The 27,955-nt window shown below is 44.3% G+C and overlaps 1 protein-coding gene across 1 annotated transcript in view; it reads left to right on the plus strand.

Moving 5' to 3' along the window:
- Positions 1–27,928, plus strand: part of doc2g (double C2-like domains, gamma) — a gene marked incomplete at both ends in the record, with an annotated part of 27,934 nt that extends 6 nt beyond the window's left edge. Inside the window, 10 exons of the mRNA XM_080838147.1 lie at positions 1–424; positions 1,584–1,663; positions 2,249–2,323; positions 7,111–7,220; positions 13,447–13,573; positions 13,681–13,737; positions 17,493–17,617; positions 22,293–22,374; positions 22,923–23,019; positions 27,798–27,928. The exon at positions 1–424 is cut by the window's left edge and continues 6 nt beyond it. Coding sequence (XP_080694273.1) covers positions 1–424; positions 1,584–1,663; positions 2,249–2,323; positions 7,111–7,220; positions 13,447–13,573; positions 13,681–13,737; positions 17,493–17,617; positions 22,293–22,374; positions 22,923–23,019; positions 27,798–27,928 — 1,308 coding nt within the window. The remainder of the gene's footprint in view (positions 425–1,583; positions 1,664–2,248; positions 2,324–7,110; positions 7,221–13,446; positions 13,574–13,680; positions 13,738–17,492; positions 17,618–22,292; positions 22,375–22,922; positions 23,020–27,797) is intronic.
- Between the last annotated feature and the right edge of the window lie 27 nt (positions 27,929–27,955).

Below are 27,955 nucleotides of genomic sequence, written 5' to 3' on the forward strand. Positions count from 1 at the left end.
GTGTCCAAGCCTCCTCTTCCCCAGTCCCATATCCCTCCCCCTGCCTCCTCCACCCACCTCACCATCCCTCCGTCCTCCATGCCCTCTGCCACCTCCCCATCGCCATCCTATGGCAACCCCAAACCCCCTGCCTCTCTGCCCCCTCCCGCCTCCCCGGTCAAGATCTCCATGCAGGAGCACTTTGCCATCAACGTGTGCCCTGGCCCCATCCTCCCCATCCCGCAGATCTCCGACTTCTTCCCGCGCTTCCACGACTTCCCCATCGCCCCACCACCGCCCCGTGAGAAGAAGATGATCCCGGAGAATGGAGAGAACTTCGGACAGAGGGAGGAGGAAAAAGAGCGGGAGAGGGAGAGGGAGAGAGAGAGGGAGAGGGAGGAGTCGAGGGAAAACAGTGGGGAGCTGGCTGACTCTGATGATGAAAGTGAGTGAGCTGGAGGGATGGTGGTCGAGAATGGAGACGGTGTTTCTGTTTCTTTCTCTCTCTCTTTTTCTGTATCTCTCAGAGACACCATTTATTTCAAAGTGCCTTTTAATATGCCTTTGCTATGACTCTAAATGGCTTAAGGCCTTTTAAAAGTATCTCTCGCTCTCGCTCTCCCTCTCCCTCTCCCTCTCCCTCTCCGTCTGTCTCTGTGTCTTCCTCTGTCTTTCTCTTCCTCTCTCTCTCTCTCTCTTGGTGTGTAGGAAGTGTTTGTCCATGGTCTGTCAACCATGGCTTCAGACTGTGATGTATTTCTCTGTGTGTATGAATAGGCAGAGGGGAGGGTGAGAGTAAGTGGCTACTCCACAGCCATAGATCAAGTGGGATCACAGGCAAGCGATTATGTCCCTGAGTCATCATGCACACACTTCTTCATTCGCCTCCTAATTTGTGAATGGCACCCCTGTCACCACACCTGTAGTCTGTCCTGATGGGTCTACCAGCTACCATTGATCTCCCCTCAGTGGCGTCATTCAGGGAATCAGTTGGCGGGCGCCTCACCATTTAAGTGTAATGATTTGGAACTGATAAAAACAAAAACATTCTCCTTCTCCCCAAATGTGTCCAGACACACACTTGCACATTATCTCTCTCTCTCTCTCTCTCTCTCTCTCTCTCTCTCTCTCGCACACACACACACACACACACACACACACACACACACACACACACACACAAACACACCCACACACAAACACACCCATACACAAACACACACACAAACAAACACACACGCACACAAACATACACCACACACACACACAAACACACCCATACACAAACACACACGCACACAAACACACACGCACACACGCATACACACACACACACACACACACACACACACACACACACACACACAAACACAAAAACACACACACACACACACACACACACACACACACACACATACACACACACACACACACACACAGAGACACACACACGTGCACACACACACACCAAAACAAACACGCTAAGACAGGTTAAGTCAATTGAGGCAGCATGGGTTTACCTTTGAGCCGATACAAGTATTTGGAGTCCCGGGTGCAAATCCCATCATCAAGAGCAGTCTCTTATCGACCAAATGTTGTTGCAGCTTACCTGGGCACGCTGGAGTTCACCATGCTGTTCGATCAGGAGAACAACTGTTTGCACTGCACCATCCACAAGGCCAAGGTAAGGCTTTGGCACACATCCATCAGATTGTAAATAATAATACACTCACGCACAATCATTTCAAGTTTGGGGAAAACTAATAGTTTTTTTGGGGGGGGGGTCAGCAGTTCCATAGTGGAGTCAAGTGTGCTGACAGCTGTAATATCCGAATTATTCTAGGCTAACGCAAAAGATTCAGAAAGGAGTTTTGGTCTCCAGTTCGAGCTATGTTAATTCTCTGCATACAAACAATCTGTTCCACAAAAATAAAATCTCAGAAAGCCAGACTGAGATTGCTTTTGAGCTCGACCTCAGCTCAGTTTGACAGTGTTGTGTAAGGGACTTATTTAATAGCATGGGATTGAACTCTGCCCATAAACAAATCCAGCGAGTAAGAGAACCGCTCATGATGCCATCATGTGAGACCTCCCTCGACACACATGGCCAGTCATCCCCAGAAGCAGCACACTGGGCTACTTGGTCATGCTTGAGTTATCGTATGTGACTGGACTGCTCTAATACGGTGTGTGTTTCTGTGTGTGTGTATGAATGTGTGCTTGCACATGTGTTTGTGTGTGTATGTGTGTGGGTATTTTCACCCAACAGGGACTGAAGGCCATGGACTCCAACGGTCTGGCAGATCCATACGTCAAGCTCCACCTTCTGCCTGGGGCCAGCAAGGTCACTGCAACCTTCTCTCTTCCCCTCATCCCTGCCCCTGTCTTTTTCGCAATCTGTCCATCACTGCTCACACTGCTCTTATCTCACATATCTCTCTCCCTCTCTCCATCCTTCTCTCTTCTTTCTGGCTTCCCCTACCCCCCACCTCCCCTCTCACCTCTTTCTCTTCCCCTCCATACCCTGGATTTGTATTGCTCTCTAAAATCTCTTTCTCTGGCTGGCCATTTTTGTTGTTTTGGTAGGATATCAGATTAAGTCAGGTGGTGCAGCAGTGGAGAGGGCTGGCGTGGGGGGGGGGTGTTGTGTGTGTGGGTGGGGGGGTTAGTCTGAGGCAGAGCAGACAGGTAGCGTCGATCCGTCTGTGGTCAAACTCCACCAGGGGCTCAGGATCCCGCTCTCGCTTGCTCCCTGTCTCTCTCTTTTTTTGTCTTTCTCACGTTTCTCTCTTTTTCCTTCTCCCTCTAAAAATAATTGTATCTCTTTTCCATCTCTCTCTCCCCACACCAGAATCTCACTTGTTGTCATCTCTTTTATCCCTCCATTCCGTTCTTGTAATGCCTGATCATCCTCTCTTCTCCTCTTATATCTGCATGACTGCATTTTGTTTCTTTTTCCTCTCCGTCCACTGCCCCTGGTCAGCATTCTGTTTATACACACCTCCTTTTGTCCATTCCTGAGTCCTCTGTTTCTCTTTCTGCCACTATCACTCCATCTCTCAGTGACCCACTTTGACCTTGGAAATACCAGCATGAGTGGCTAGGGAGAGAGGAGGAGAGGAAAGGAGAAAGGGAGGGCAGGAAGAGAGCAAGGGAGAAGGGCGGGAGAGAGGGATGGAGAGAGATAGAAAGAGAGAGGGAGAGAGAGACATAGATGAGGGGAGGAAAGCAGCAGGTGGTTGTCATGGAAACAGTGAGGATTGTTACACGGCTCACGTCAACACTAGAGTGTGGACGAAGGGGAGCGGGGAGAAGAGGGGGAGAGCACCACGGAGGACGTAAATATCCACACGCTACGCTTGGTAAATATCGACCTCACAGATGCTCAGGAATAAAAAAAAAATCACCCTAAAGTGAGGTTACGGAGTGTGAACCCATAATGACAACTGTCAGCCACACACACACACAGATGTGGACACACTCACACCTCCACAAACCCTCACACTCCTACACGTCACACTTAAGGACACAGGCATACACCGTCAGAACACTCAAGCTGCACCTATGAAGGCAGAGTGCTGCTCATTCAATGCTAGACACGTCTACTCACGCACATGGCTCCACAGCTCAGAGCACATGCGTGTGCGCACGCACGCAGACACACACGGACACACACACACACACACACACACACACACACACACACTCACACACACATATAGAGGCATACATGACCCTTTATGCACACAGACTCAGCCACTCAATGACAACACACACACACATACCCTCACACATGAGGACACACACACACATAGAAGCATTCATGGCTCACAAAGTCAGCCACCTTCAACACACACACACACACACACACACACACACACACACACACACACCCACGCACACAGATACATGACTCTTCATGCACACAGACTCAGCCACTCAATGACAACACACACACACACATACCCTCACACATGCAGGCACACACACACACACACACACACAAACACACACACACACACACACACACACACACACACACACACACACACACACACACACACACACACACACACATACACATAACATATACACACTCCACATCACACTCAATTCTACACACCATGTCTTCTCATTGTGTAGTGCCCCATTGGGTGAACCACATTGTCTGAACGTGTCATGCTGTCCTCCTTCACGCATTGTGGTACGCACAAACCTTCCTTACACACACTCACACACAAACACACACACACTCAAGCTCCCACTGTTTGAATCCAAAACACACACTCATCCACACATGTGGTCAGACAGTCACTCTCCTTCTCTCGCACACTTCTTGATGTGTTTCTCTCTGTCATTCAACACGCACACACGGTGTCTTGTGGACTGTGTACTCTCTCTTCCTGACACTCTTCTCACTGTTATGTTCCTCTGCCTGCAGTTCCAGCTCTGCAGTACACCTACACACACACACACACACACACACACACACACACACACACACACACACACACACACACACTCGTGCACTGGCACATCCACACACACACACACACACACCTACAGTACACACACACTCATGCACACGCACACACACACACCTTCAAACACGCTCATGCACACACAAGTACACACACACACACACACACACACACACATCTACACACACACTCATGCACACATTACACACACAGCTCCCAAATACACACACACACACATAATCAAGTGGTCTTGTAGTATCTCTCTCTGTCTTTCTCTCTCACACACGTTGTGTGTGTTCCTCTTCTCCCTGTTTGCTGTCTCTGGTCCAAGCTCCTAAATCAAGCAGCATGGCCAATGAGATTTCTGAGTCACCATCTTACTCAGGTCTCTGCTCACACACACACACACACACACACACACACACACACATAGAGATAGAGAGAGGAAGAGGTGCCAGAAAAACAGGTCCAGATGGAGGGATGAGTGGAGGGGAAAAGGGGGATGTGTGATGTAGAGAAGGAATGGGAGAAGAGGATTAAGATGAAATATTTAGGGTGATGCAACAGCTTTGGTGACCGGAGGAGAGAGGGGAAGAAGAGGAAAGGGCGAGAGGAGGAAGGAGGGGCGGCTGTAGAGGGAATGCAAAGGTGTAGTGAGGGTCACCAGACATTTATCACTGGGGAGGACCAGGCTATGCCCAGAGACATAGGATAGAGGGAATAGACTGGAAGAAGGAGGAAGACAAATAAAAAAGGGAGAGAAGGAATGAAAAGAGGGAGAAAGTCAACACAATACAAATATAAATATTGAAAGAGTGAGAGATTTTCACTTTTACTTTATTTACCAATAAAAAGGAACAAACAATAAACATAATTAACCGAGAGAAGTAGATAGACATAAGAGATAGACAGAGAGAGGGAGGAGAAAGAGTGCCGGGAAGAGAAAGAGAGAGAGAGAGTCGGTAGTGAGACGTGGAGCGGCAGAGGACGGTGGCGCTAATTAGCTCCAGAGCATCAGCGTGTGGCTGTGGCTCACTGGCGTTCCACTCGGAGAGGCAGAGCTCCACATGCCTGAAGAGCTAATCTGTCCCTCCTGATTGGTTCACGGTTTTCTGGGACGGGGTGGTGGGGGTGTGTGGGGGAGAAGGCCTTCGGGCTGAGGAGGGGGGTGGGGTTAGGGGGATCTCAACACCCAGTTTCCAGCTCGGCTCCCAACATGGAGTCATCCTTACAGACCGAGGGGAGAGGGGTTTGCAGGTGGGAACATGAGATGATGGGGAGAGCTTATTAATTCCTTAACAGCCTCTGGGTTATAATGCAGGGGTGTTGTTGTGTAATGCTTTACCACACACACACACACACACACATGCACACGTGAGGAAGGGGGGTACAGAGGGGCTTTGTAATTATTCAACTGATTCCAGCTTCACAGGGTTGCAGGGATGCCATTGTATAACAGCAGGCATGAATGAGTGTGTCTGCCTGTGTGTGTGTGTGTGTGGGAGTGTGTGAGTGTGCGTATTGCCTCATGAAATTGAAGCAACACATCCTCCAGGTGTCCTAAGGCTGAGTTTTGTTTTGCATTCCATTGATGCGCGCACACACACACACACACACACACACACACACACACACACACACACACACACGCACAGAGGCAGGCAGCTTCTGCTTAACCAGCAAGCACTGGGGCTTTTCCTGAGCAGTTGCTTTGATTTTCACACTAATTTGTTTGAGCGGCTGGCTAATTGAACAAGGGGGTATGTAGGTGTGTAGGTGTGTGTGTGTGTGCGTGTGTGCCTGCCAATGTGTGTCCCTGCCTGTGTGTGTGTGTCTGTCCGTATTTGTGTGAGTGTGAGCCTGTCCATGTGTGTGTGAGTGTGTGCCTGTCCGTGTTTGTGTGTGAGTGTGTGCCTGTCCGTATGTGTGCAAGTGTGTTCCTGTCCGTGTGTGTGTGTGTGTGTGTGTGTGTGTGTGTGTGTGTCTGTGTGTGTGTGTGTGTGTGTGTGTGTGTGTGTGTTGGTGTTGTGACTGATGAAGCTGGTTATGAGCTGGGGCACCCTGGAGCAGACGGTTATTTCGGGTTGGTGAGGGTAGGACAGAAGGGAGAGATAGGGTGGAGGAGAGCCTCATGTTCCCTCTTTTTTCCTCTCTCTCCCTCTCCCCTTCTCTCGCTCTCCTTCATGAAACAGGTGAGCAGATGCTCTGACTACCTCCTGTGGGAGTGGGACCAGTGAAGTTTCCCCCTCTCTACTCGTCTACACGCATGCTGACTCTATCTTCTCACTATCCCACACGTTTCCTCTCACTCTTTCACTCTCTGTTGCAGTTCTTTGGTGTCGCGCTCCTGCTCTTCTGTGAGCTTGCTTGTCATCTGCTTGTCACATGTAGAGTCTCTCTGTAGTTCTCACGTATGGTTTCTGGTGCACATTTCCCCAAAACTCAGTCATCCTTGGACTGCATTTTACATGCTGGCAGCATCAGTGGGTTCTTGATGCAACACACATGCAATATAATGCATGCTAATAATGTCTCTCTTCTCTCTCTCTTTTTCCCTCTCTATTATCATATTTCCCACAATCCCCTCATTCTCAACTTCTCCCACCTCCTCAGGTGTCTTACGGCTGCTCTTGTTCTCCATTTCTCTTAGGCGAACAAATTGCGCACAAAAACCCTGAAGAACACCCTCAACCCTGTGTGGAATGAGACCCTGGTGTACCATGGCATCACGGCAGCAGACATGACCACTAAAACACTCAGGTGCAAACTACACTTCCCATAGCACTGCTCTCTCTTACTCCATGCCACACTGTAGCTGTGAACAAAACCCTGCGGGTCTGTACTACAAATCCCAGAAGTCTAGTTTTCTCTCAATACTATAATGAATGGTTAGGGGTGCTTAGAGTTTAGGTTCATGGCCAAGTGTTTCCTCTTCAGCTTTTATAAAACCACTTCATCCACATGCCAGAACGATTGACGACAAGCACAGCCCCCCTGTGTGTGTGTGTGTGTGTGTGTGTATGTGTGTGTGTGAGTGTGTGTGTTTAAGTGAATGTCTGTGAGTGCATGTGCATGTGTCTTTATGTGTGTCCATGTGTGTGGGTCTGTGTAGGCAGCCAGGTAGAACATAAGCCTGAGGGAAGAACATAACCTATAACAAGCTCTCCCACACATGACACACATACACACACAGAGAGAGGCACACACACTGTCTATCTCTCTCCCACCCGACAAGCTCTGAGGCATCATGTCAAGGACGTGTGCCGAGCGGGCCCTTGCTGCATGGGCCACTAGCCTGTGGCACTGACAAGCAGCCCCCGCCTTTGTAATCCTGAGCCAGAGAGCACAGAGCAAGCGAGTCCTGTGATGCAGCTGCACGCCTAGGCCCAATGGGCCTTCCGGCGCAGCAGGGGAGGCATCAACACAGACCTCTCTGGCACTGAGCCTCAGTACAGCATAACAGCAGGGGAGGGGCCACTGTGAGGCCCTCGTGGACCCCATGGCTATGAGCCTGAGGGGGGAAGAGACCCAGCCAAAGCCCAGTCATGGGAGAAAGCCCCTTGGCTCTGCATCTGTGTCTCTGCTCTGGGCTATGGTGGGGATGATAGCCATATACACAAGCACACTGCATGAGTACATACTGGTGCCCATGCCCATAATCATCCAGTAGACAAGACACGTGCACACACACATTCATGAATACACACACTTTCTCTCTCTCTCTCTCACACACACACACACACACACACACACACACACACACACACACACACACACACACACACATATATGCACACACACATTCATGAATACACACACTCTCACACACACACACAGACACACATATGCACACACACATTCATGAATACACACACACACTCTCTCTCACACACACACACACACACATTCACACACACATTCATGAATACACACACTCTTTCTCTCTCTCACACACACACACACACACACACACACACACATATGCACACACACATTCATGAATACACACACTCTCTCTCTCGCACACACACACACACACACACACATGTACACACACATTCATGAATACACACACTCTCTCCCACACACACACACACATGCACACACACATTCAGCATTACACATACGTACGCACACACACACACACACACACAAACCCGCACACACACACACAAACCAGCAGGAAGCCCAAGCAGTTGCTTTGATTTTCACATCAAAGTTGAACACACACACACACACACACACACACACACACACAAGTGCGCGCACACAATTCATATGATTCAGAGTGACATCTGTGGACAAACATGCAACACTCTCCCCATGAGGCCAGTAAGGATTTCTGTATGTAAGCACAGTGATTGGAAAGGCCTCATGTAGAGAACTGCAGCCGCGGGCAGTCGTCAACAACCTGCCACTGTTGTTGTGTCTGGACCTGAGCATGACAACGCATCTCTGTCCATCTCCCTCTGTCTTCCTTCTCTCTTTCTCTCTCTCTCTCTCTCTCTCTCTTTATGTATCTCCATGTCTCACTCTCACTCTCTCTCTCCGTCTCGAAAAGTCAGTCTCACTTTCGTCTCACAGCTTGCTCCTAATAAAGCAGCACAGAGGTGAGCTCTAGGCTGCAGGCAGCAAACCGGGGCTGTGTTTGGCTTTTGAGCCAGATGATCTCACAGCAAGATGGACTAACGCAGACTGTCACCAGAGCCACAGCGCCACAGTGAAAGAAACTAGGCTCAGCATGACAGGAGCTAGAACATATGGTGAATGACCATTTAAGATGTAGTAGTTACAGAACTGATCACAGTGCAGTTTAAAGATCAATTCACTATAATGTGGTTGTTAATACACAATTAGAAACCATTTACATTTGTAGGTTAACAAATTGCTTGAGCTTAAAAGACTGAAATGCAGCAACATTATCTCATTCTTTGCATAAAAACAATAAGTAAGATAACTAAGCTGAGCAGACATTTAACTCTTGATTGGATCTGGTCCAACAGTTACTTTGAAAGTTATATTTATATAAGAGGAGTGAAGGTAATTGATTGGTGATTACATGATTCTCAAAGGGGTCCTTCTCTTCTAGTGTGCGAGCATATCATGTTTGTTGTTGCTTTCACACTCTAACAGTAAAGTCCTTGTAATCGAGTCTAAACCTGATCTCCAGTATGCAATTCATGTTACGCATGTCTCTAGCATATGTAAGTAAGTAAGTAAGTCAGACTTTATTTATATAGCACATTTCGTACAGGAGTTGCAATTCAAAGTGCTTTGCATAAAATCAATAAGAGCAAGCAGCAGGAGCAATAAAATATTGGTCAACATCGTATCAGAACCTGATGTTCCGATAGGCTTAAAATATTAAAATCATAATAAAAGTAATAAAACCCTTCTGCCTGGTATTTAGCGCAGTCGAAACCATAGTGCTGCTCCATAGATTCCGACCTACCCTATTAATTATTTTCCCTAGCTATGTTTCCCCGGCCAAAGGCCACCCTTCCTTCTATACCCTTCCTTCAGAGGCCTCTTCGTCTTCTTCCACCGAACGCACTTCAGGGCTTCGGGAGAGACACTAGCTCTCTTTTACAGGCTTAAGGAAGGTGACTGCACCTAGGGGACTAGAACATTTGTTATGGAATACGTGTATATGTATATGTAATATGTATACTGTATGTACGTCGATTCACAGAATACAACCTACAGTATATTATTTTATTTGAACAGTTAAAGAAGGACAATTATTCAATTTAATTTGAGCCATTTTGCCCTTCATTTTGTCCTTTATTGCCCCTTACATAGGTATATTACCATATTTTGTTGCCAGGTCTATTTAAACAAAGCAGATGCAGCTTTGGATCTCATTTAGAGATTCCTCAGACACAGCATGAGGGTGTTGCTGTTTGTGGTACTAGGCAGTCCCACTGGTAATCTATGGAATAATGAAGACATATTGCAGTTAATTAGAACCCGGAGGCCCAAGGTCAATAGCCATCGATCTCAAACAGACCCTTATTTCCTTATTTAGCTCCACAGCAGAGAGGAGAGGGAGGCAGAGAGCCCAGTTGCCTCTGGATGATGGGGGCGAGCTGGAATGGGATGCAACCCCATATGTGAGCCTTTCAGAAAATTTGGCTCTGATCTTTTAATGCGTCAAATCCCTCTGCTGTTAGGAGCCGTCTGGTGTTATCGCCTGTCAAAGTGTTACTGCGTGTACGTGTGCGTTCGTGAGTGTGTGTGTGTACGTGTGTGTCCGTGTGTGTGTTTGTGGGTGTCATAGCACCCATCAGATAATGACTAACTGTGCAGAAGGAGCAAGAGTGTGAGAGCAGAATCACGGTGTCGCCCGCCCACCTCCAACATGACCCCGCCAGATCTTCTGTTGCCTCGCCTCCCTCTCTTCCTGTTCTCTTATCCTCTCGCATATTCATGTCCCTTCATCATTACAGTGCATGAAATGCCCTGTATTGTTATTCCTAGGCTTCTTCTTCTTCTTATTCTTGTTACCTTTTTCTGCGATTAATTCAGCCCGAACCGCTTAACGTAGAAACTTCATTCAAACTTTGTCGCGTAGGTCTTGTAAAGGACACTTATGCTATGTATTTTTCACTTTTCTAAACTTTATACTTTTTAAGATATTAAATAAAAACGAATCGAAATTTTCCCATTGACTTACATTGGGCCATTATGACATCATAATAGGGTCTTTAAACTGGCTTGCACCTGTGCTTCACTGACAGCTGCACCAAATCAAAGGAACCTCTTCTCTGTCCCTCTCAATTTAACTGTAACTAGGAACATTAAGACACCTTCCATTCTCTACTTTTTTTCTCTCCATCTCTCCATCTTTCTCTCTATCCCTCCCAGTCTACTTTCTCTCACACTCAATCTCTCTTCTTCACTCCATTTTTATCTCCTTTTTTCAATATTTTCACTCTCTTTTTCTCTTTCACTCTTCTTTCCTTCTTCCACTCATCTTTCCTTCTTCCACTCTTCTTTCCTTCTTTCACTTTTCTTTCCTTTCTTCACTCTCCTTTCTTCTTTCCTTCTTTCACTCTTCTTTCCTTTTCTTCTTTCCTTCTTCAACTATTATTTCCTTCTTTCACTCTTCTTTCCTTTCTTCACTCTTCTTTCTTTTCTTCTTCCACTCTTCTTTCCTTTCTTCACTCTTCTTTCTTTTCTTCTTTCCTTCTTTCACTCTTCTTTCCTTCATCCTCTCTTCTCTCCTTTCTTCACTCTTCTATCCTTTCTTCTTTCCTTCTTTCACTCTTCTTTCTTTTCTTCTTCCTTTCCTAACTTTTGCATTTCATGCACTGGTATTTCCTTCAGGAAATGCATTTTCTAGTTGTTATTCCTAGGCTTCTTCTTCTTCTTCTTCTTATTCTTGTTACCTTTTTCTGCGATTAATTCAGCCCGAACCACTTAACGTAGAAACTTCATTCAAACTTTGTCGCGTAGGTCTTGTAAACGACACTTATGCTATGTATTTTTCACTTTTCTAAACTTTATACTTTTTAAGATATTAAAGAAAAACGAATATTAATTTCTCCCATTGACTTACATTGGGCCATTATGACATCATAATAGGGTCTTTAAACTGGCTTGCACCTGTGCTTTACTGACCTGTGCCAAATCCAAGGAACCTCTTCTCTCTCTGTCCCTCTCAATTTAACTGTAACTAGGAACATTAAGACACCATCCATTCTCTATTTTTTTTCTCTCCATCTCTCCATCTTTCTCTCTCAGTCAACTTTCTCTCACACTCAATCTCTCTTCTTCGCTCCATTTTTATCTCCTTTTTTCAATATTTTCACTCTCTCTTTATCTCTTCATCCAGAGCCACTCTTGTTCACTCTTCTTTCCTTCTTCCACTCTTCTTTCCTTTCTTATTTTCTTCTTCCATTTTTCTTTCCTTCTTCCACTCTTCTTGCCTTTCTTTTTTCCTTCATCCACTCTTCTTTCCTTCTTCCACTTTTCTTTCCTTTCTTCACTCTTCTTTCCTTCTTACACTCTTCTTTCCTTTCTTCTTTCCTTCTTTCACTCTTCTTTCTTTTCTTATTTCCTTCTTCCACTCTTCTTTCCTTCCTTCACTCTTCTTTCCTGTCTTCTTTCATCATTTCACTCTTCTTTCTTTTCTTCTTTCCTTCTTCCACTCTTCTTTCCTTTCTTCTTTCCTTCTTCCACTCTTCTCTCCTTTCTTCACTCTTCTTTCCATTTTTATTTCCTTCTTCCACTCTTCTTGCCTTTCTTTTTTCCTTCATCCACTCTTCTTTCCTTCTTCCACTTTTCTTTCCTTTCTTCACTCTTCTTTCCTTCTTACACTCTTCTTTCCTTTCTTCTTTCCTTCTTTCACTCTTCTTTCTTTTCTTATTTCCTTCTTCCACTCTTCTTTCCTTCCTTCACTCTTCTTTCCTGTCTTCTTTCATCATTTCACTCTTCTTTCTTTTCTTCTTTCCTTCTTCCACTCTTCTTTCCTTTCTTCTTTCCTTCTTCCACTCTTCTCTCCTTTCTTCACTCTTCTTTCCTTTTGTCTTTCCTTCTTCCACTCTTCTTGCCTTCTTTCACTCTTCTTTCTTTTCTTCTTCCTTTCTTAACCTTTGCATTTCATGCACTGGTATTTCCTTCAGGAAATGCATTTTCTAGTTTTCTTCCCTCCTCCTCTCCTCTCCTCTCACTCAGCGCCCTCTTTTGTGCTACATATGTGCTATACCTCACATACACAGATCTGTCATTTCCATGCATGTCACATGGCTGCTCTCTTTCCCCACCATTCCTCCTGTAATCTCTGAATCACACTCCTCGTCTCCTATCTATGTTACTTCACATGTCTGTGCTGAGCCCTTTTTCTCACCCCTCCTTGTACATCTTACGTGTGCCGACTCAAGCAGAATTCATCAAATGACTAGTAGTTGCTAATATGCTAATTGACGAGTGTCTAAACTCTATCTTCCCCTCTCTATCGCCTCCACTTTTGTCCGTCTTGCAGACTCTGCGTGTGCGACATGGATCGACTAGGCCGTAACGAGTTTATTGGTGAAGTGAGGGTTGCTCTCAAGAAACTGAGAGAAGGAGAGAACAAAAAGTACAACATGGGCCTGGAGAGGAACACACAGGTGTGTGTGTGTGTGTGTGTGTTTATAGGCTATGCATGTGCTTGTCTATGTAAATTAATCCGTTACTTCCCTGTATGTTAACATCGTCGTGCACTTTTTCCTTTTAGAATAAAGAAGTCAACAACCAGACAGGAGAGCAAGGCGGCCCGGGTGCTGAGGAGGAGGTATGTTTTCTGTAAGATATTTTTACTCACTGTGTTACCTCGACAGTACTGTCACGAGTTGGGACCTCCGGGCCTCTAGAGGCGCCAACTAGAGGCTTGTGGTGGGGTTGTGTGCACATGTGCTTTCTGTGTTTGTTATGCCTGTACATCTGCTTTTGTTGACTTCCTGTGTGTTTTCCTTTCATTGTTTCCACCTGTCTGTTTGTGGTCACATGACCAATTAAGTGTTGTATTTATACCCGGTTGTTTTTTTGTGTTCGTCTCGGTGACTTGTTTTCTGGTCATTAGCCTACTGGCTTCTAGCTCTCATGTTTCTTGTTTCGGGTGTCAAGTCTCTCAGGCCTCTCTAGTCTCTCAAGGCTCTCAAGTCTTATGTTTGCTAGGTCCAGTTTTATAGTCTAAGTCATAGTCTTTGGAAAGGTCTTGTTTTTCCAAGTCTTGTTCAAATCAACTTCTCTGTTTTGGCCCTCTGTTTTTGACTATCTTCTGAGCGTTTCGATTATTCCTTTTTGTGTTTTTTGGATTTTCCCTATTTTGGAGATTTGATTAAAAGGAAACGATTCCTGGAAGCATCTTGCACTTGGGTCCTACTTCGTTCGTTAGCTCAGTGAGCAGCTCTCTGGACCAGAGAACCAGCGGCCAGTACACCTAATGGTTTTTAAGCACTTTTTGGTCATGGCACCTGTAGTACATCATCTCATCATTATAAGATTAACATTTTATTTCCACACACAATACCTCTGAACCTCTCTTTTTTCACTGTGATACTGTAAGTACTCTGTAATTATTCTCTGGTATTTTTTTCATATACACCCCAGAGTAATTTTTTTAAACAAATGCATATTCTGTAGAAATATGGTAGTATTTCCTATTTTTGCTTAAACAAGAAAATGATATGAGCGGAATATAGCAACACAGCTCATGAAACGCATTAATGCTGTATCTTCAATTGAGCGCTCTGCAGGCAGATGTCTTCACTTCTGGCTCCAGTGAATTGTATTTGAGAGAGTGTTATTACGCTCATAAGCAAATGTAGGAGCTACTTTCTGAATGACTAATGATTCTGTGTTAAGACTTTCATCCATCTATATGTAGATTTTTCCCCTTCGTTTTCACTAGGGCCAGATGTCCAGATTATAGAGCTGCTTGTCCAATTTGTGCGTACTCAGTGACTCACACAGAACAGTACAAGCACGCACACACATACACATTTCCTGTTTCTCGCTCCCTCTTCTCTCACACACTCACTGACATTCTGAAACAGAAAGCGATCTCTCTGTGTTTAAGGAGCAACTAGTCTATGGGCCTCATTTATAAAGCGTACTTACGCACAGATTTTATCTAAGAGTGTGCGTGCGATCAAATCCACGTCAAAGTATACAGATTTATAAAAAAACGTCTTAGACGTGGAAAAAGACGTATCTCTACGTCTGGTTCTAGTTCACGTAAGTAAATTTCCTTGTGGCAATACTGGAGTACTGCAGGAATTCAGAACTCTTCAAGTGCCGACACACAGTTTCATCATCATCATCATCATCATCATCGTCAGCACCACCGTCACCATTAGGGCTAATGGTGAAAGACCAAATTAATGTTTCGATCAATAAAATCAATTCAACTATTAGAATCATTCACACAAGAATGAAATTAACGTCTAATAGGTATTCCGTTTTAATTTCACAAGTGTAAAACATTTCGCTCAATCTATAGCCTATAAAGAGTCTATTAGTGGCTTAGTTTATGTAGGGTTAGGGTTAGGGTTAGGGTGCCAACTGTGCAATAAGGAGAGAAAAGGTTTTTTCGTGATCGCGCAGACTTTTTGACATAGGAAGATGTATGGCTGATAAGCAGGTAGGCTACCGCTTGCCGAGAACAGCTCCGTTAGAGCTTTGTGCCCAAATGGCCCCTCGTCTACAGTGGCGCACCAGATGCAACCAGGCCATACCCGTTAAGGTTTAGGTTTGGTTTGTTCTTGGATTCCTGGCTACAGGAACGTTCTAACGAGAAATTGGAGACCAGTCGAGTACATCCCAGACATCATTAAGCAGAATTTTCCCCGATGTTCTTCGCAGTATTATTTGTCTGCAAAATGTGAAAGAGGATTTCCTGCATAAAACAGGGTTCCCAATGTATTCTCATCCAGATTGCGCACACTCAGACAGCCTAGGAAGCCCACTTCAATGCAGCACATGCCCGTGCACGGTTGGTAGTAGAGTGCAGCAAAGGCATGCTGAAGGGAAGATGGGAATGGCCGGCTAGGCTCCGATGCTGGAGCAGCAGGTGCTGCTGCCGCAGATGCGGCTTCTGGTGCTGCTCGTGCTTCGGAGCTTCGGAGCTTCAGGGCTTCAGAGACGTGCCTACTACATGTCACATACTTTGCTTTTGCCATTTCCCCACCAGACAGGCTTTCTACAATGTTTTGGCCCGCATCTATTCTTCCATCAGCAGAACATCAGTGTCAGCCTCACTATAATTCTTCTGTTTACATGTTTCTTTCTTGCTTGCCATTGTCACAGAGAGTTTGTGCATTGAGGATGCGTTCTGTTTGTGCATTGGAAATATGCTAATTAGATGAAATAGGAACGTTTTGAGGGCGGAGATTCAGTTGCGCACAAGTCCACGATCATTTGTGATTTATAACCGAAGGATTGGCGTACACATTTTTTTGTGTGTACGTTCGTTTTCTGTGGATCTCACTTACGATCATTTCAGAAAATGTCTTCGACAAAATGTAGGATGGTTTATACTCAACTTTTTATAAATGAGGCCCTATGAGAGAGAGATGTACACTGCTTCATGCAGACCAAGCAAAACGTCACCAATGCTTCACCATACACACATGGCAGAAGGCTTCTGTGGCAATATGCTGGTATATATGGTGCCAGGCCACCACATCTTTTTAAGTAGCTATCTGGCCTCTGTGATTTCCACCCTCTTGTGGAACTAATGCCTCTGTAGCCTGTCGCCATGCTCACTGAAAATAAAGATTGGAATAAGCGCTAAAGCAGGTACCAGTTGTTCTGCTCATTTATACTGAGTGCAGTGCTATAATACTTAGCCTATAAACCATGTTAGATTATGCATGTGTGCTTTTCACATTCAGAAGGTGGTTTCGTTCGTAGGACGGTGAATATATGGTGATATCTGTACAGGTGCTGCCCAGGTATTAAAGTCTGAGCCATATTAGCTGCTACAGTTTTTCACTTCCTGTACAGAAACAAGATTAGGACAACAAAGACATGCTCTTCGTCATGTGAACTATGAAACTTTTTTAACATCCTTCCAGATTTTTCACTGTGTTTTCTATCCGTAGCAGTGATTTGCATGTCAAAGGAAATGACATCATATAATCAGGAAACGTCAAACTTTGAAAAGATCCATTTCCTGTAAACATAGCTGGGGCAGCATGCTAATCAAAGCAGATTCACATCATGCTGAATAAGGGGTGTTTCACACCTATTCAAACATATGAATTGGTTTGATTATTCTGAATGGGTACTCTTGGCTATATGCACATGGTGAAGTGAGTTTGAACTAAAGCTACAGCTCTCAAAGGAAAAAAAATCCAGATACATGATTGAATTTCATCAAGCGGTTTTGTGGTCAAATGAGATTACAGAATGGCTTTTGGTTGGTGAAATGACCAGATTAAGCTCAAACTAATTAAAACTTATTTTTGAACTCTCTTGCACATCCGTGCCCATGCTTTTCATTGTTTTACTCTCCTGATAATTCCCCTCTGTTTCTCCATCCAGCGTGGTCGTATCCTGGTCTCCCTGTGCTACGTGCCAGAGAAGAGCACCCTGTCTGTGGGCATCATTCGATGCGCTCACCTCGCAGCAATGGACTCCAATGGCTACTCAGACCCATTTGTCAAAATGTGAGTTGTGAAAGAACCTCTCTCTCTCTCTCTCTCTCTCTCTCTCTCTCTCAGTCTGTCTCTCTCCCTCTTTGTCTCAATTCAGGGACTTCACTGGTATGAGATTCTCTCTTTATGTTGATATGTACAAACTAAACAAACAGAGGAACATATTTTTTTTAAATATTTATCCAAGATAAGCTATTAAATAGAATAATTATATGCCTTTGATAACCTTTGGTTGTAATCAATCTATGTGATATCTCTAATAATAACACACACCACTACACACTCCTGTAACTTTCATGACTCCCCGCCCCTTTTCAAACCTTTTGGTCACAGAGTACACTGACATGACTGTCAATACATGATGTCCTAGAAAAAGAACCAAAAAGGAGAAGTAGAAAATCGAGTGTAGGTGGGGAAAAAGGTAAAAAGGGAGAGTAGATAATGAGAGTCATATACACATGAATGTATGTGTGCACTTTAATGGAGAGAAAGAGATGCAGTGAACCTATGTATGCACTTTAATGGAGAGAGGGAAGAACACAAAGACAATGAGTAACTCTCATTTATGTTTTTATAATTCGAGCACAGCGCCGCTCGACTTGATGAAATAGAGCACAAACGGCTGCGCCAGGCTGTGGAAAATATGAGATGACGCTCCTGGAGGGGGTCGTAGCAAAAAAAAGGATTTGTGGGGGGGGGGGGGGGGGGGGGGGGAGGAATGGACGACAAACGCAGCATGGTCATAATTCATTTTCAGCCTGCGTACCTCCCCCCGTTTGTCACCCACATGAAGCTGGCTACATTCCATCATGAACTTTCCTCTCCTTTTTATTCACACCCTTTTTTCCTGCCTTTCATTTGGTTCATTCTTCTCTTTTGCGCTCATCAGATAGCAAGTCGGGGTGAACCTCGGGAGATTATTCCTCCCTGCGTAGTTTCGCTCAGAGTATTGATTCGTTTCCTGCCCATCCAAGGCCTTTACCATTGCAGCGTTTTGATATATCAAACAGATAACCACCTGCTATTTGCCAGTCTCTTTACATCTGTGGAAAGGAGATAGGGGCGCCTCTTTCTGTTGGCCTGACACTTTTATCTTCTGTATTCTTAGCTTGGTCATGCTCCGTGGAGCGCACAAAGGGCTTGTCCAAGGACTGCTGTTGAAGTTGTGTCTATTGTTTCACACGTCAACTCACATACCCACTAACATCCACTATTTTATTTAGTATAGTCTGGGGGAGCATGCGTGTGTGGGTGCGTGTGTGTGTGTGCCTGTGTGTGTGTCTGTTTGTGTGTGCCTATGTGTGCCTATGTGTATGTCTCTGTGTGTGTGTGTTTGTGTGTGTGTGTGTGTGTGTGTGTGTGTGTGTGTGTGTGTGTGTGTGTGTATGTGTGTATGTGTGTCTGTGTGTCTGTGTGTCTGTGTGTGTGTGTGTTGTACATCTGTAGTGTAAATGTATCTATATGAGAGCGTGTGTAGTTGCATCTCCAACCTTGTGTTTTGAAGTATTTCCACTGCTTTACACTTTTCCTTTAATCCCCTTAGTGTAAAGAGACGTGAAATCTTGTCAGTTGGAACTGGATTGGAAAATATCCCGATGGGCTGTGTACCTCTCACTCAGGGGACTCAAACTCAAGTTGTTTTGAATTGATTCTGCTGCTCACCTTAATGCAGCCACGTGGCCAGAAGCTATCTAGCCTCAGTAATTTTCACCCTCTGGTGGAACTAAAGCTTCTTCTGCTTGCCTTCACTCTCTGTCGAAATGAAGTGGGGAAATTGTAAAGATTCATCCATTTTGGAGAGCCAATTCCATTTTGAAAAATGGCCCTGGACCAGAAGGCGCTTCTCCTAGCTGTTCAGGTGTGCTCCCACAGTGGAAGGGAGTGGCCGGGTGAAAAAGTGGTGATATGAGCAGGGAAATGGACCAGCTGCTCCTGCTGTGGAGTTGCACTGCTAGCAAAAACAGGTTCTTCATGGGAGGATTGAGGATTAAAGCATCACAGTACTACACATGCGAAATGTGTGTACGTGTGTGTCTGAGTATGTGTCTGTGTGATTGTGTGTGTGTGTGTGTGTGTGTGTGTGTGTGTGTGTGTGTGTGTGTGTGTGTGTGTGTGTGTGTGTGTATGCATGCATGTGTGTCAGGGAGAGATAAACCAACATCATTTCTCTCCATGTCTCCCTGAGTGTTTGGACAGTGGCTGTGTACTGTATGTATATATCTGTGTGTGTGTGTGTGTGTGTGTGTGTGTGTGTGTGTGTGTGTGTGTGTGTGTGTGTGTGTGTGTGTGTGTGTGTGTGTGTGTGTGTGTGTGTGTGTGTGTGTGTGTGTGTGTGGTTGTGTGTGTGTGTGTGTGTGTGTGTGTGTGTGTGTGTGTGTGTGTTTCTGGTTGGGTGTGTGTCCATGTTTCTTTTTGTTTATTTTGATGAGGGTGCCCATGTGTCTGTGAGATAAGTTGACAGTGGTTTATCTAAACCTATGTTTCTCAGCTTCTTCTCCTGACAGAGAGAACTAATAGGCTGTGTAGGTCTCCCCATGAGCATGTACACACCCTGCATGCTTTAGTCACCACATCGCCCCACATCACAACATGAGGACCCCAGAGAGCTAGAACCTTCTGGGCTTTTCCTTAGGGCTTTTGTAGATGCCCTCATTTAGGCTGTACTCATCTGTAATGTTCTTCAATTGATTTATATGAGAGCAGACAGCATGGTGGCGCACATTAATTTAAAAGTCCTTTGCAGTCACCACTTTTTTTCAGAGCTTGAACAGTTTGAGCATCTTATTAATGAGCGTACAGTTGATTCATTCTGTGGGCTATCAAATCAGATTAGGAGTGTTCTGTGCAAGACTGCCCACTCACAGTGATATTGTCACTAGTGTAATTGCAGGCTGAGCTGAGAGTCTGAGTGGGTAGCTCAGACTGGATGATGTAAAGGCAACAACCTCTCGCCCCTCATAGTTCAGATTATTCAGCAGTGGGGGGCGGGATGCCAAGAGGTCAGGCTCTCACCCTCCCCCTCAGGCCAAGGGCTGGGGCAGGCCAAGCAAGACCAGAGTTTCAACATTGAAAAGAAGTTCAGTTTAAAACCAAAGTTCACTTTCTAGTTTAATCCTTTGAAAACGTTAGAACAAACTTTGGAAGAATCCTTGCAGGAACACAGGTGTCCTTTTAATCTTACTATTTGAAACTACAAAGCCCCAAATGTATCTCTAATCTTCCCGGTTTAAGAACACCATTACTTAATCCTGATTTAATCGTCACGTCTAGATCTTCAATCTTACAGCACAACTGAGAAACAAGACTCCTGACTTTCATGACCACAGTGTAAATCAGACAAAGCGTCCCCCAATGAAAATAAGTAAGTACCTTGAAGCGCCACCTTAGTGACGAACATCTATCTGAAACCCAGACTAATGATGGTCCCTGTCCTTCATCCACGTTGCCTGGGTAGCGGTCGGGGGGGGGGGGGGGGGGGGGGAGATTGTAACTCACAGTCCTGCACGCTGATGCTTCGGAAAGTCTCAGAGGGCGGGTGCCCATCACCCCGACGGGCTCATTAAACAGCCACTTAATCACAATGCAAATTGCCTGCACCGCTCACCGAGCCAGGTGACGCATTTGTTTTTGAAGTCGTGAAATATCAAGCCATTATTACCTGCCATCAAACAGACTGAAAATATCTCCACGTCATTAGCACTCTGCGCTTGTGCAAGAGAAGCGGGGCAGTCAGGGGGAAAGAGAGAGAGAGAGAGAGAGAGAGAGAGAGAGAGAGAGAGAGAGATGCTTGGAGAGTGTCCAGGGAGTGAAAGTGTGGAGTGTTGTGAGTGAAAATGCGATGACAGCACGCTGAGTCAGCTATGCGAGCCTGGGAGAGGGGAACAGTCAGAGCCCAATTTTCTCCCTTTCAGCTTTAGCCTTTCCTCCGCTTTTCCCGTTCACCAAACACGCACTGCTTTTTATGAAATCTCTATTTGCTCCTGCTCCTGTGCACTCTCCGGCAACCTGCTGGATTTCATTCATTTCATTCTTTGTTCTCTGACATTTTCTGCTGCCAGTGCTCCAATTATACACACATATGAGCTCATGAGGTCTCTCTCTCTCTCTTTTATGTTTATCCCTTTTCTTTCTCTGCTCTCTAGCTCTCTTCTTGCCCCTCTCTCTCCCCCTGTGACAGTGTTGGTGTGAGATGTAATCCAGTGTTGATGTAATACAGTGTTCTCCTTTTTAATTTTGATGGCACTCGATGAGAAGGGCTTCACAGTCCTCTGGGCTCTCTCTCTGTCTGTTTCCAGCTTGCTCTAGGTCACATACTTCCCATTATCATATCTCTCTCTCTCTCTCTCTCTCTCTCTCTATATCTTGGTTCTGATTATCATCTTTCTCTCTCTTTTCTGGCTTCTGAGGGAAATAAGTTTGTAACATGGCAGTCTTTCTAGTTTGTCCTTGAGGTTCTTCCCCTCTTTAGAATTTGTGTGAGTGTCCCATCTGTCTGTCTTTGTTCCCTGTGCTCCCTTGTTCTGCTGGTGTTTTAATGTCAAAAGACAAAACTTGCTGATAATTTCATTTGATGTTCCGGAGGCATTGAGAAATCCTGCTCCCCTTTGAAAGAGAAATATTTGAACAGTCATGGCGGTGTCAGATGACTTTGACCAGTTATTTTTTTTCCCTGCTCTTTCTTACCCAGTATTTTACAACCTGACATGGGTAAGAAGTCCAAGTACAAAACTACAGTGAAGAAGAAAACTCTCAACCCAGAGTTTAACGAGGTCAGCCATTTTCCACCTCCACTATAATTTTCTCTTCAACACGTCAGAGCAATCTAGAAATACATTTCCGTAAGAAAATGTGAAGTGTGATTGCCCATCCTTGCTTAGCAAATGACAGATTTTACCATCCCAAAGCTGATTGTTACTATTTTGAGCATACAGGACACAGTATGTTTTTTTTTAAATAAAAACCGTATTAAAAATGAGTTGACCGTCTTCAATTCTGTGTTATACTCCACATAACTTCTGCGCTCAAGGCAACAATTGAATCATCCGTACATTTAATAAATTCAAGGACTAAAGTGTTAAAAGACTAATTTACATCCATAATCGTTTCTAGCTAAAACAAAAATGTGGCCCCAGTTCATCAGAAAATAATGCACACAGTGATGCTGGATCATTTTTCCTTGACTAAAGAATTTCACAAATCATAGTCACACACGACCAAACTGATCATCAATTCTTCATTGGCTGAACAGCTTTACAAAGGCATTTGAATACAGAAGCTCTCTTCTTCTGTGATGAAATACTATTCTTTTCTCTCCCAGGAGTTTTTGTATGAGGTTCCAAAAGACCAACTAGCAAAGAAGACCCTGGAGATATCTGTATGGGACTATGACCTCGGAATGAGCAACGACTTCATAGGTAAACTGTGTGTCTGTGTGTAGATATAAACATGTGTGTGTTTTGTTACAGATGTCTAAGCACATCTGTATAAGGATGAAAGAGAATTTTGAGTGTATCCAGTTATATATGTATTCCTGAATGTGTGTGTGCATGTGTGTGTGTGTGTGTGTGTGTGTGTGTGTGTGTGTGTGTGTGTGTGAGAGAGAGTGTGTGTGTGTGTGTGTGTGTGTGTGTGTTACTTAGGGGGATCCCTTATATCCCAAATAACCAATAACCTAGTCAGAAATGTACAAATAATAATTTTAAGATGAAAAATGCATGCCCCCAAATACTGGAGGGAAATTGAAAATTGTTATCCTGTCAGTGCAGGCAAGTACAGTGATATTTCATTCTAAATGATATGTGGTTGTTAAGTTGGCTGTAATAATGATGTCAGTATTACCTACATTTAAATGTTCTCTGCTCAAACCTAATGATGCCAATGAAAAACTCTGGGGATGGGGTTCATTTGCAATGTACAGAAACTGTAACCAACGCAATTAATTTTCCATGCTCAACAATTTTAAATGTTCTTATCCACTTTTGGTCGGATAGTTAATCACTGATTATACACTGTTTTGCATGATTAAATGATTTACGCCTTTAACAAGAGCATCACTCATACTGCTCAGATAGAGTAAATAAGTGAACCAGTCCCCCTGTGATGAGAATAGCTCTCTAAGCTCAGCTATCAATGAGAAATAGAAAAGCCTTTTTTGTAATTTTATACGCATACAATGAAATTTTGAGTTAGAGAATGGTGGGAGACACAGGCTGTGGCTTGACCAAGGAGTAGATAGGGCAAAACAAGATACATAGGTAGCCAGTGATTTGTTTGGGCAACCTGACAAATGAATACTTGATGCTTTGTTGTGTCCCTTGACATTGTATGTGCCTAGTCTTGGAGTCATACTCTCACTGCATGCTAACGCTGTGGATTATCTAGGTTAGACCTATGAGGTAGGCCTATTTATATGTTAAAATCCTGTATTAATGAGATGTGGCAGGCATTTAGTACACTACTAGTTACTAAAGTTTAACAGTCTAGACAGAAAGGAAGATATGGCGATGAGGACACATGCATGTGTATGAGGAAAAGAATGTTTGGGAAGAAGATTACAGAGCCTGTTTATGGGTAGGGGGTGGATGTATGTCGTTAAAAAAAAAAGAAAGTTGGATTGAACTGCGGCAGATGGGGAAAGATTTTTAGAAAGGTAAATTAAGACAATGACTTATGAGACTGGATGCAGGGAGGAGGAGTACAGGAGACAATGCATGGATGACGGATGGATTTGGAGAAGAAAGAGGAGAGAAAGAAAGAGAGAGAGACAGAAGATGAATATGTTTGCATGGAAGAGTGGTTTTGGAATTGACATGAAGTATCTGGAATGGCTTTCAGGCCTTCTGACATAATGCTTAATGCTGATACAGCTGCCTTGAGAGAGTATTTGTGTGTGTGTGTGTGTGTGTGTGTGTGTGTGTGTGTGTGTGTGTGTGTGTGTGTGTGTGTGTGTGTGTGTGTGTGTGTGTGTGTGTGTGTGTGTGTGTGTGTGTGTGTGTTTGTGTGTGTGTGTGTGTGTGTGTGTGTGTGTGTGTGTGTGATTGCAGGAGAAACTAAAGATAAGTGGACAGGTAGCTGAGTGTTTTCGCACTCAAAATGATACAGTAGGCATATGGCAGTTGTTATCAGGTAATTGACATTGTACTACGGTGTAAACACACAATGATATATGAATGTGTGTGTGTGTGTGTGTGTGTGTGTGTATATGTGTGTGTGTGTGTGTGTGTGTGTGTGTGTGTGTGTGTGTGTGTATGTGTGTGTGTGTGTGTGTGTGTGTGTGTGTGTGTGTGTGTGTAGTACCTAAGTAGAGACTTTGATGTGAAAGCTGTTCCCTGAAGGGGAGCTCCCCCCACTATTACCCATGTTTCCCAGGGGCTTGATCCTGAATTACTTACACACAAACAAAGGCACACACACACACACACAAAGAGAGAGTGCCGCACGTCAAGTAGTGTAGAGCTGTAGTTCACAACTGGCCTGGCCTTGGGACCCACAATTTCCCATGGTGACTACATTTGCAACCCAAATTTAATAGAATTCAAACCATGAAATACAATTAAAACTATGAACATAAACACAGGGCCTACAGTACATTTATACCTGCATTCATAGCACATCAGATGGATTTTTAATAGACTTTTTAATCCACACTGCTAAGGTATCTGAGGACTATTTTCCCCAACTTAATAATTCAAACTTTACATTATATTCTTCATCAAGTTAGCTTGTTATACAAATGTACATGTTGATTTCGTTACCACACACAAACCTCATATAATATAGCTAATCGCAGTCACAAGCTAACCACAAATTACCACAACCTACAGTAATTAGTTAAACGTTTTACTCTTCAAACATAATTATGAATTGTAGCACAAAGATTCGACTAGCACCGCAGTGACATCCCCGTAGACAGCTAGCAAGTCAAAGCTCTTCCTTGTGTTACAGCACTACTCCTACACACACAAACACACTTCAGACTCTCATACAGTAGGCTGTGCATCTACTACTGTTGTTTCTCTACTACTCTTTCCCAGAGCTTCCTTTCCCCTTTGCAACTGAGGCATGAGAACCACAAAGACTCGACTTTTCCATTTCAGAGTCAAAGCTACTGTTCGTATTTTCTACACAGGTCGTTTAAGTTCTGAAGGAACACTGACACTCTGAGACCCATTCAGAATAATTTTCTCAACCTCACCTTGGGTCACGACCCACCAGTAGAGAAACAAACTACACTTACAATAATGTACAAATACACACCTTTGAGCAAACATAGTGATCAATAATGTACACACCTTTGAGTATACATAGTGATCAATATTGTACATACCTTTGAGCATAGTGATCAATAATGTACACACCTTTGAGCATACATAGTGATCAATAATGTACACACCTTTGAGTATACATAGTGATCAATAATGTACACACCTTTGAGTATACATAGTGATCTATCACTTTTATGCCTAACTCATGCTGATCCTTGCATCACCTCTTCAGTTCCTATGGTGCCCTGGCACACAACTTAGAGACACAAAAACCAAAAAACTTCCAAGAGCTCACAGAGATGGAGAACAGAAGAAAAGGTGAGTGAGTGAGAAAAGGAGAAAGAGAAAGAGTGAGGGAAAGAAAGAGAGAGAGAAAGAGTGAGGGAAAGAAAGAGAGAGAGAGACGGTGGGAAAAAGAGAGAAAAGGAGTGAGGGAAAGAGAGAGAGAGGAAGAGAGAACACAGCCCTCCTCCCATTCTTTACAGAGAGACAGATATGAAGTGTTTGTTTATTGCTCATTTAGATGATTGGCCAGTGCTGCTGTTGTCAAAGCATTCTGTGGCAGGCTTCCATCCAATCGATTTGATACAAGAGGAATGAGGGCCGGAGAGAGAGAGAGAGAGAGAAACGAATGGATAGAATGAGATTTGAGGATTATGATGAGGCATGGTGGAAGAAATGTGACAAGTGCCAGAGTCCTGATTGTAGCTATTAGCTATGAACTTGGTCCAGGTTTGACAAGTAGATACTGCTTAGTGCCTGACTTTCTTTTTTTTATCATCTCCGTCTCTCAATCACTCTCATGTTTCTAAATCGCTCATGTTCTTTTATTCTTCTCATTTCTTTTTATTCCCCTTTTTTGTCCTCTTCCTCTTTCAGGAGTAATTCTCTTCATCTTTGTGTTCTCCTTTGCCTCAGATGTTCACTATCTGTATCTAGTTCTCTCTGTCTCTTCATTTCCCCCATGTTTTACCCTTTACTCTACTCTTCACATCCTTTCACTGTCTGCTCTCATTCATCCTCTCTCTCGCTCCCTCTCTCCATTCCCTCACCCATAGCATTGCAGGCATCACACGTGTTACTCATTTATCATGAATGCCCCTAGGATTTTTGGGCATTCCATATTGATTGTGTGTTTGTGTGTGTGTGTGTGTGTGTGTGTTTGTGCTTGGGTGTGTGTGTGTGTGTCAACCTGTGTGTGTGTAGAGTTCTGTGTGAGTGGTAGGGAGAGGGGAGAGGTATACGTGAGGGGCCTGCAGAAATACCCCCACCTGCACACCTGGTTCAGTTAGTTGTTGGCTCAAATTTTTGGATTGTGCAAACAAAGAATCCGGTTCTGTGTGTGTGTGTGTGTGTGTGTGTGTGTTTGTGTGTGTTTGAGTGTATGTATATATGTATGTTTGTGTTTGTGTGTATGTATATGTGTGTGTTTGTCGGGGTCGGGGGGGGGGGGGGGGGTGTAGTGTGTGATTTTGGCTTGCAGGTGCATGATCTTAAATGCACAGTCACTAAGCCAACAGATTTAGAATTAGCCTCAGTGAGGGCCTTCCCTCCACTCTTTCTCTCTATCCATCTCTTTTTCCTTCTTTTTAATTCTGTCTATTTCTCTCTTTCTCTTTCTCATTTGCAATTCCTTCTTTAACTCTCTTCAATCTTTTCACCTCTCACTCTTCCTCCTAATCTACTCTCTCCCTCTTAGCCTCTCTTCCTCTCACTTCTCACCACTCATTTTCTGTCTTTCAGCTAGTTGTAATTGGAACCTTCCTGCTTGTTAAATCAGTTCTCTTCATTGTTTTAATTCCTTTATTTCCAATGGAAGTCATGTATGCCTCACGCTTTTCCTTTATCTTTCTTTCTCACTCTTGTTCTCTACCTCTCCCTTTACCTTTCTCTCTCTCTCTCTCTCTCTCCCTCCCTCTCTCTGGCAGGTGGTGTGGAGCTGGGCATCAATGCCAAAGGAGAGATGCTGAAACACTGGTTCGAGTGTCTGAAATTTGCAGGAAAGAAAGTGGAGTACTGGCACACACTGACACAACAAGGGGCTCCCATCAGTGAATAACCACACGCGCACACACACACACACACA

This window comes from Sprattus sprattus (genome assembly GCF_963457725.1).
Source record: "Sprattus sprattus genome assembly, chromosome: 4".
Taxonomy (NCBI): Eukaryota; Metazoa; Chordata; class Actinopteri; order Clupeiformes; family Clupeidae; genus Sprattus; species Sprattus sprattus.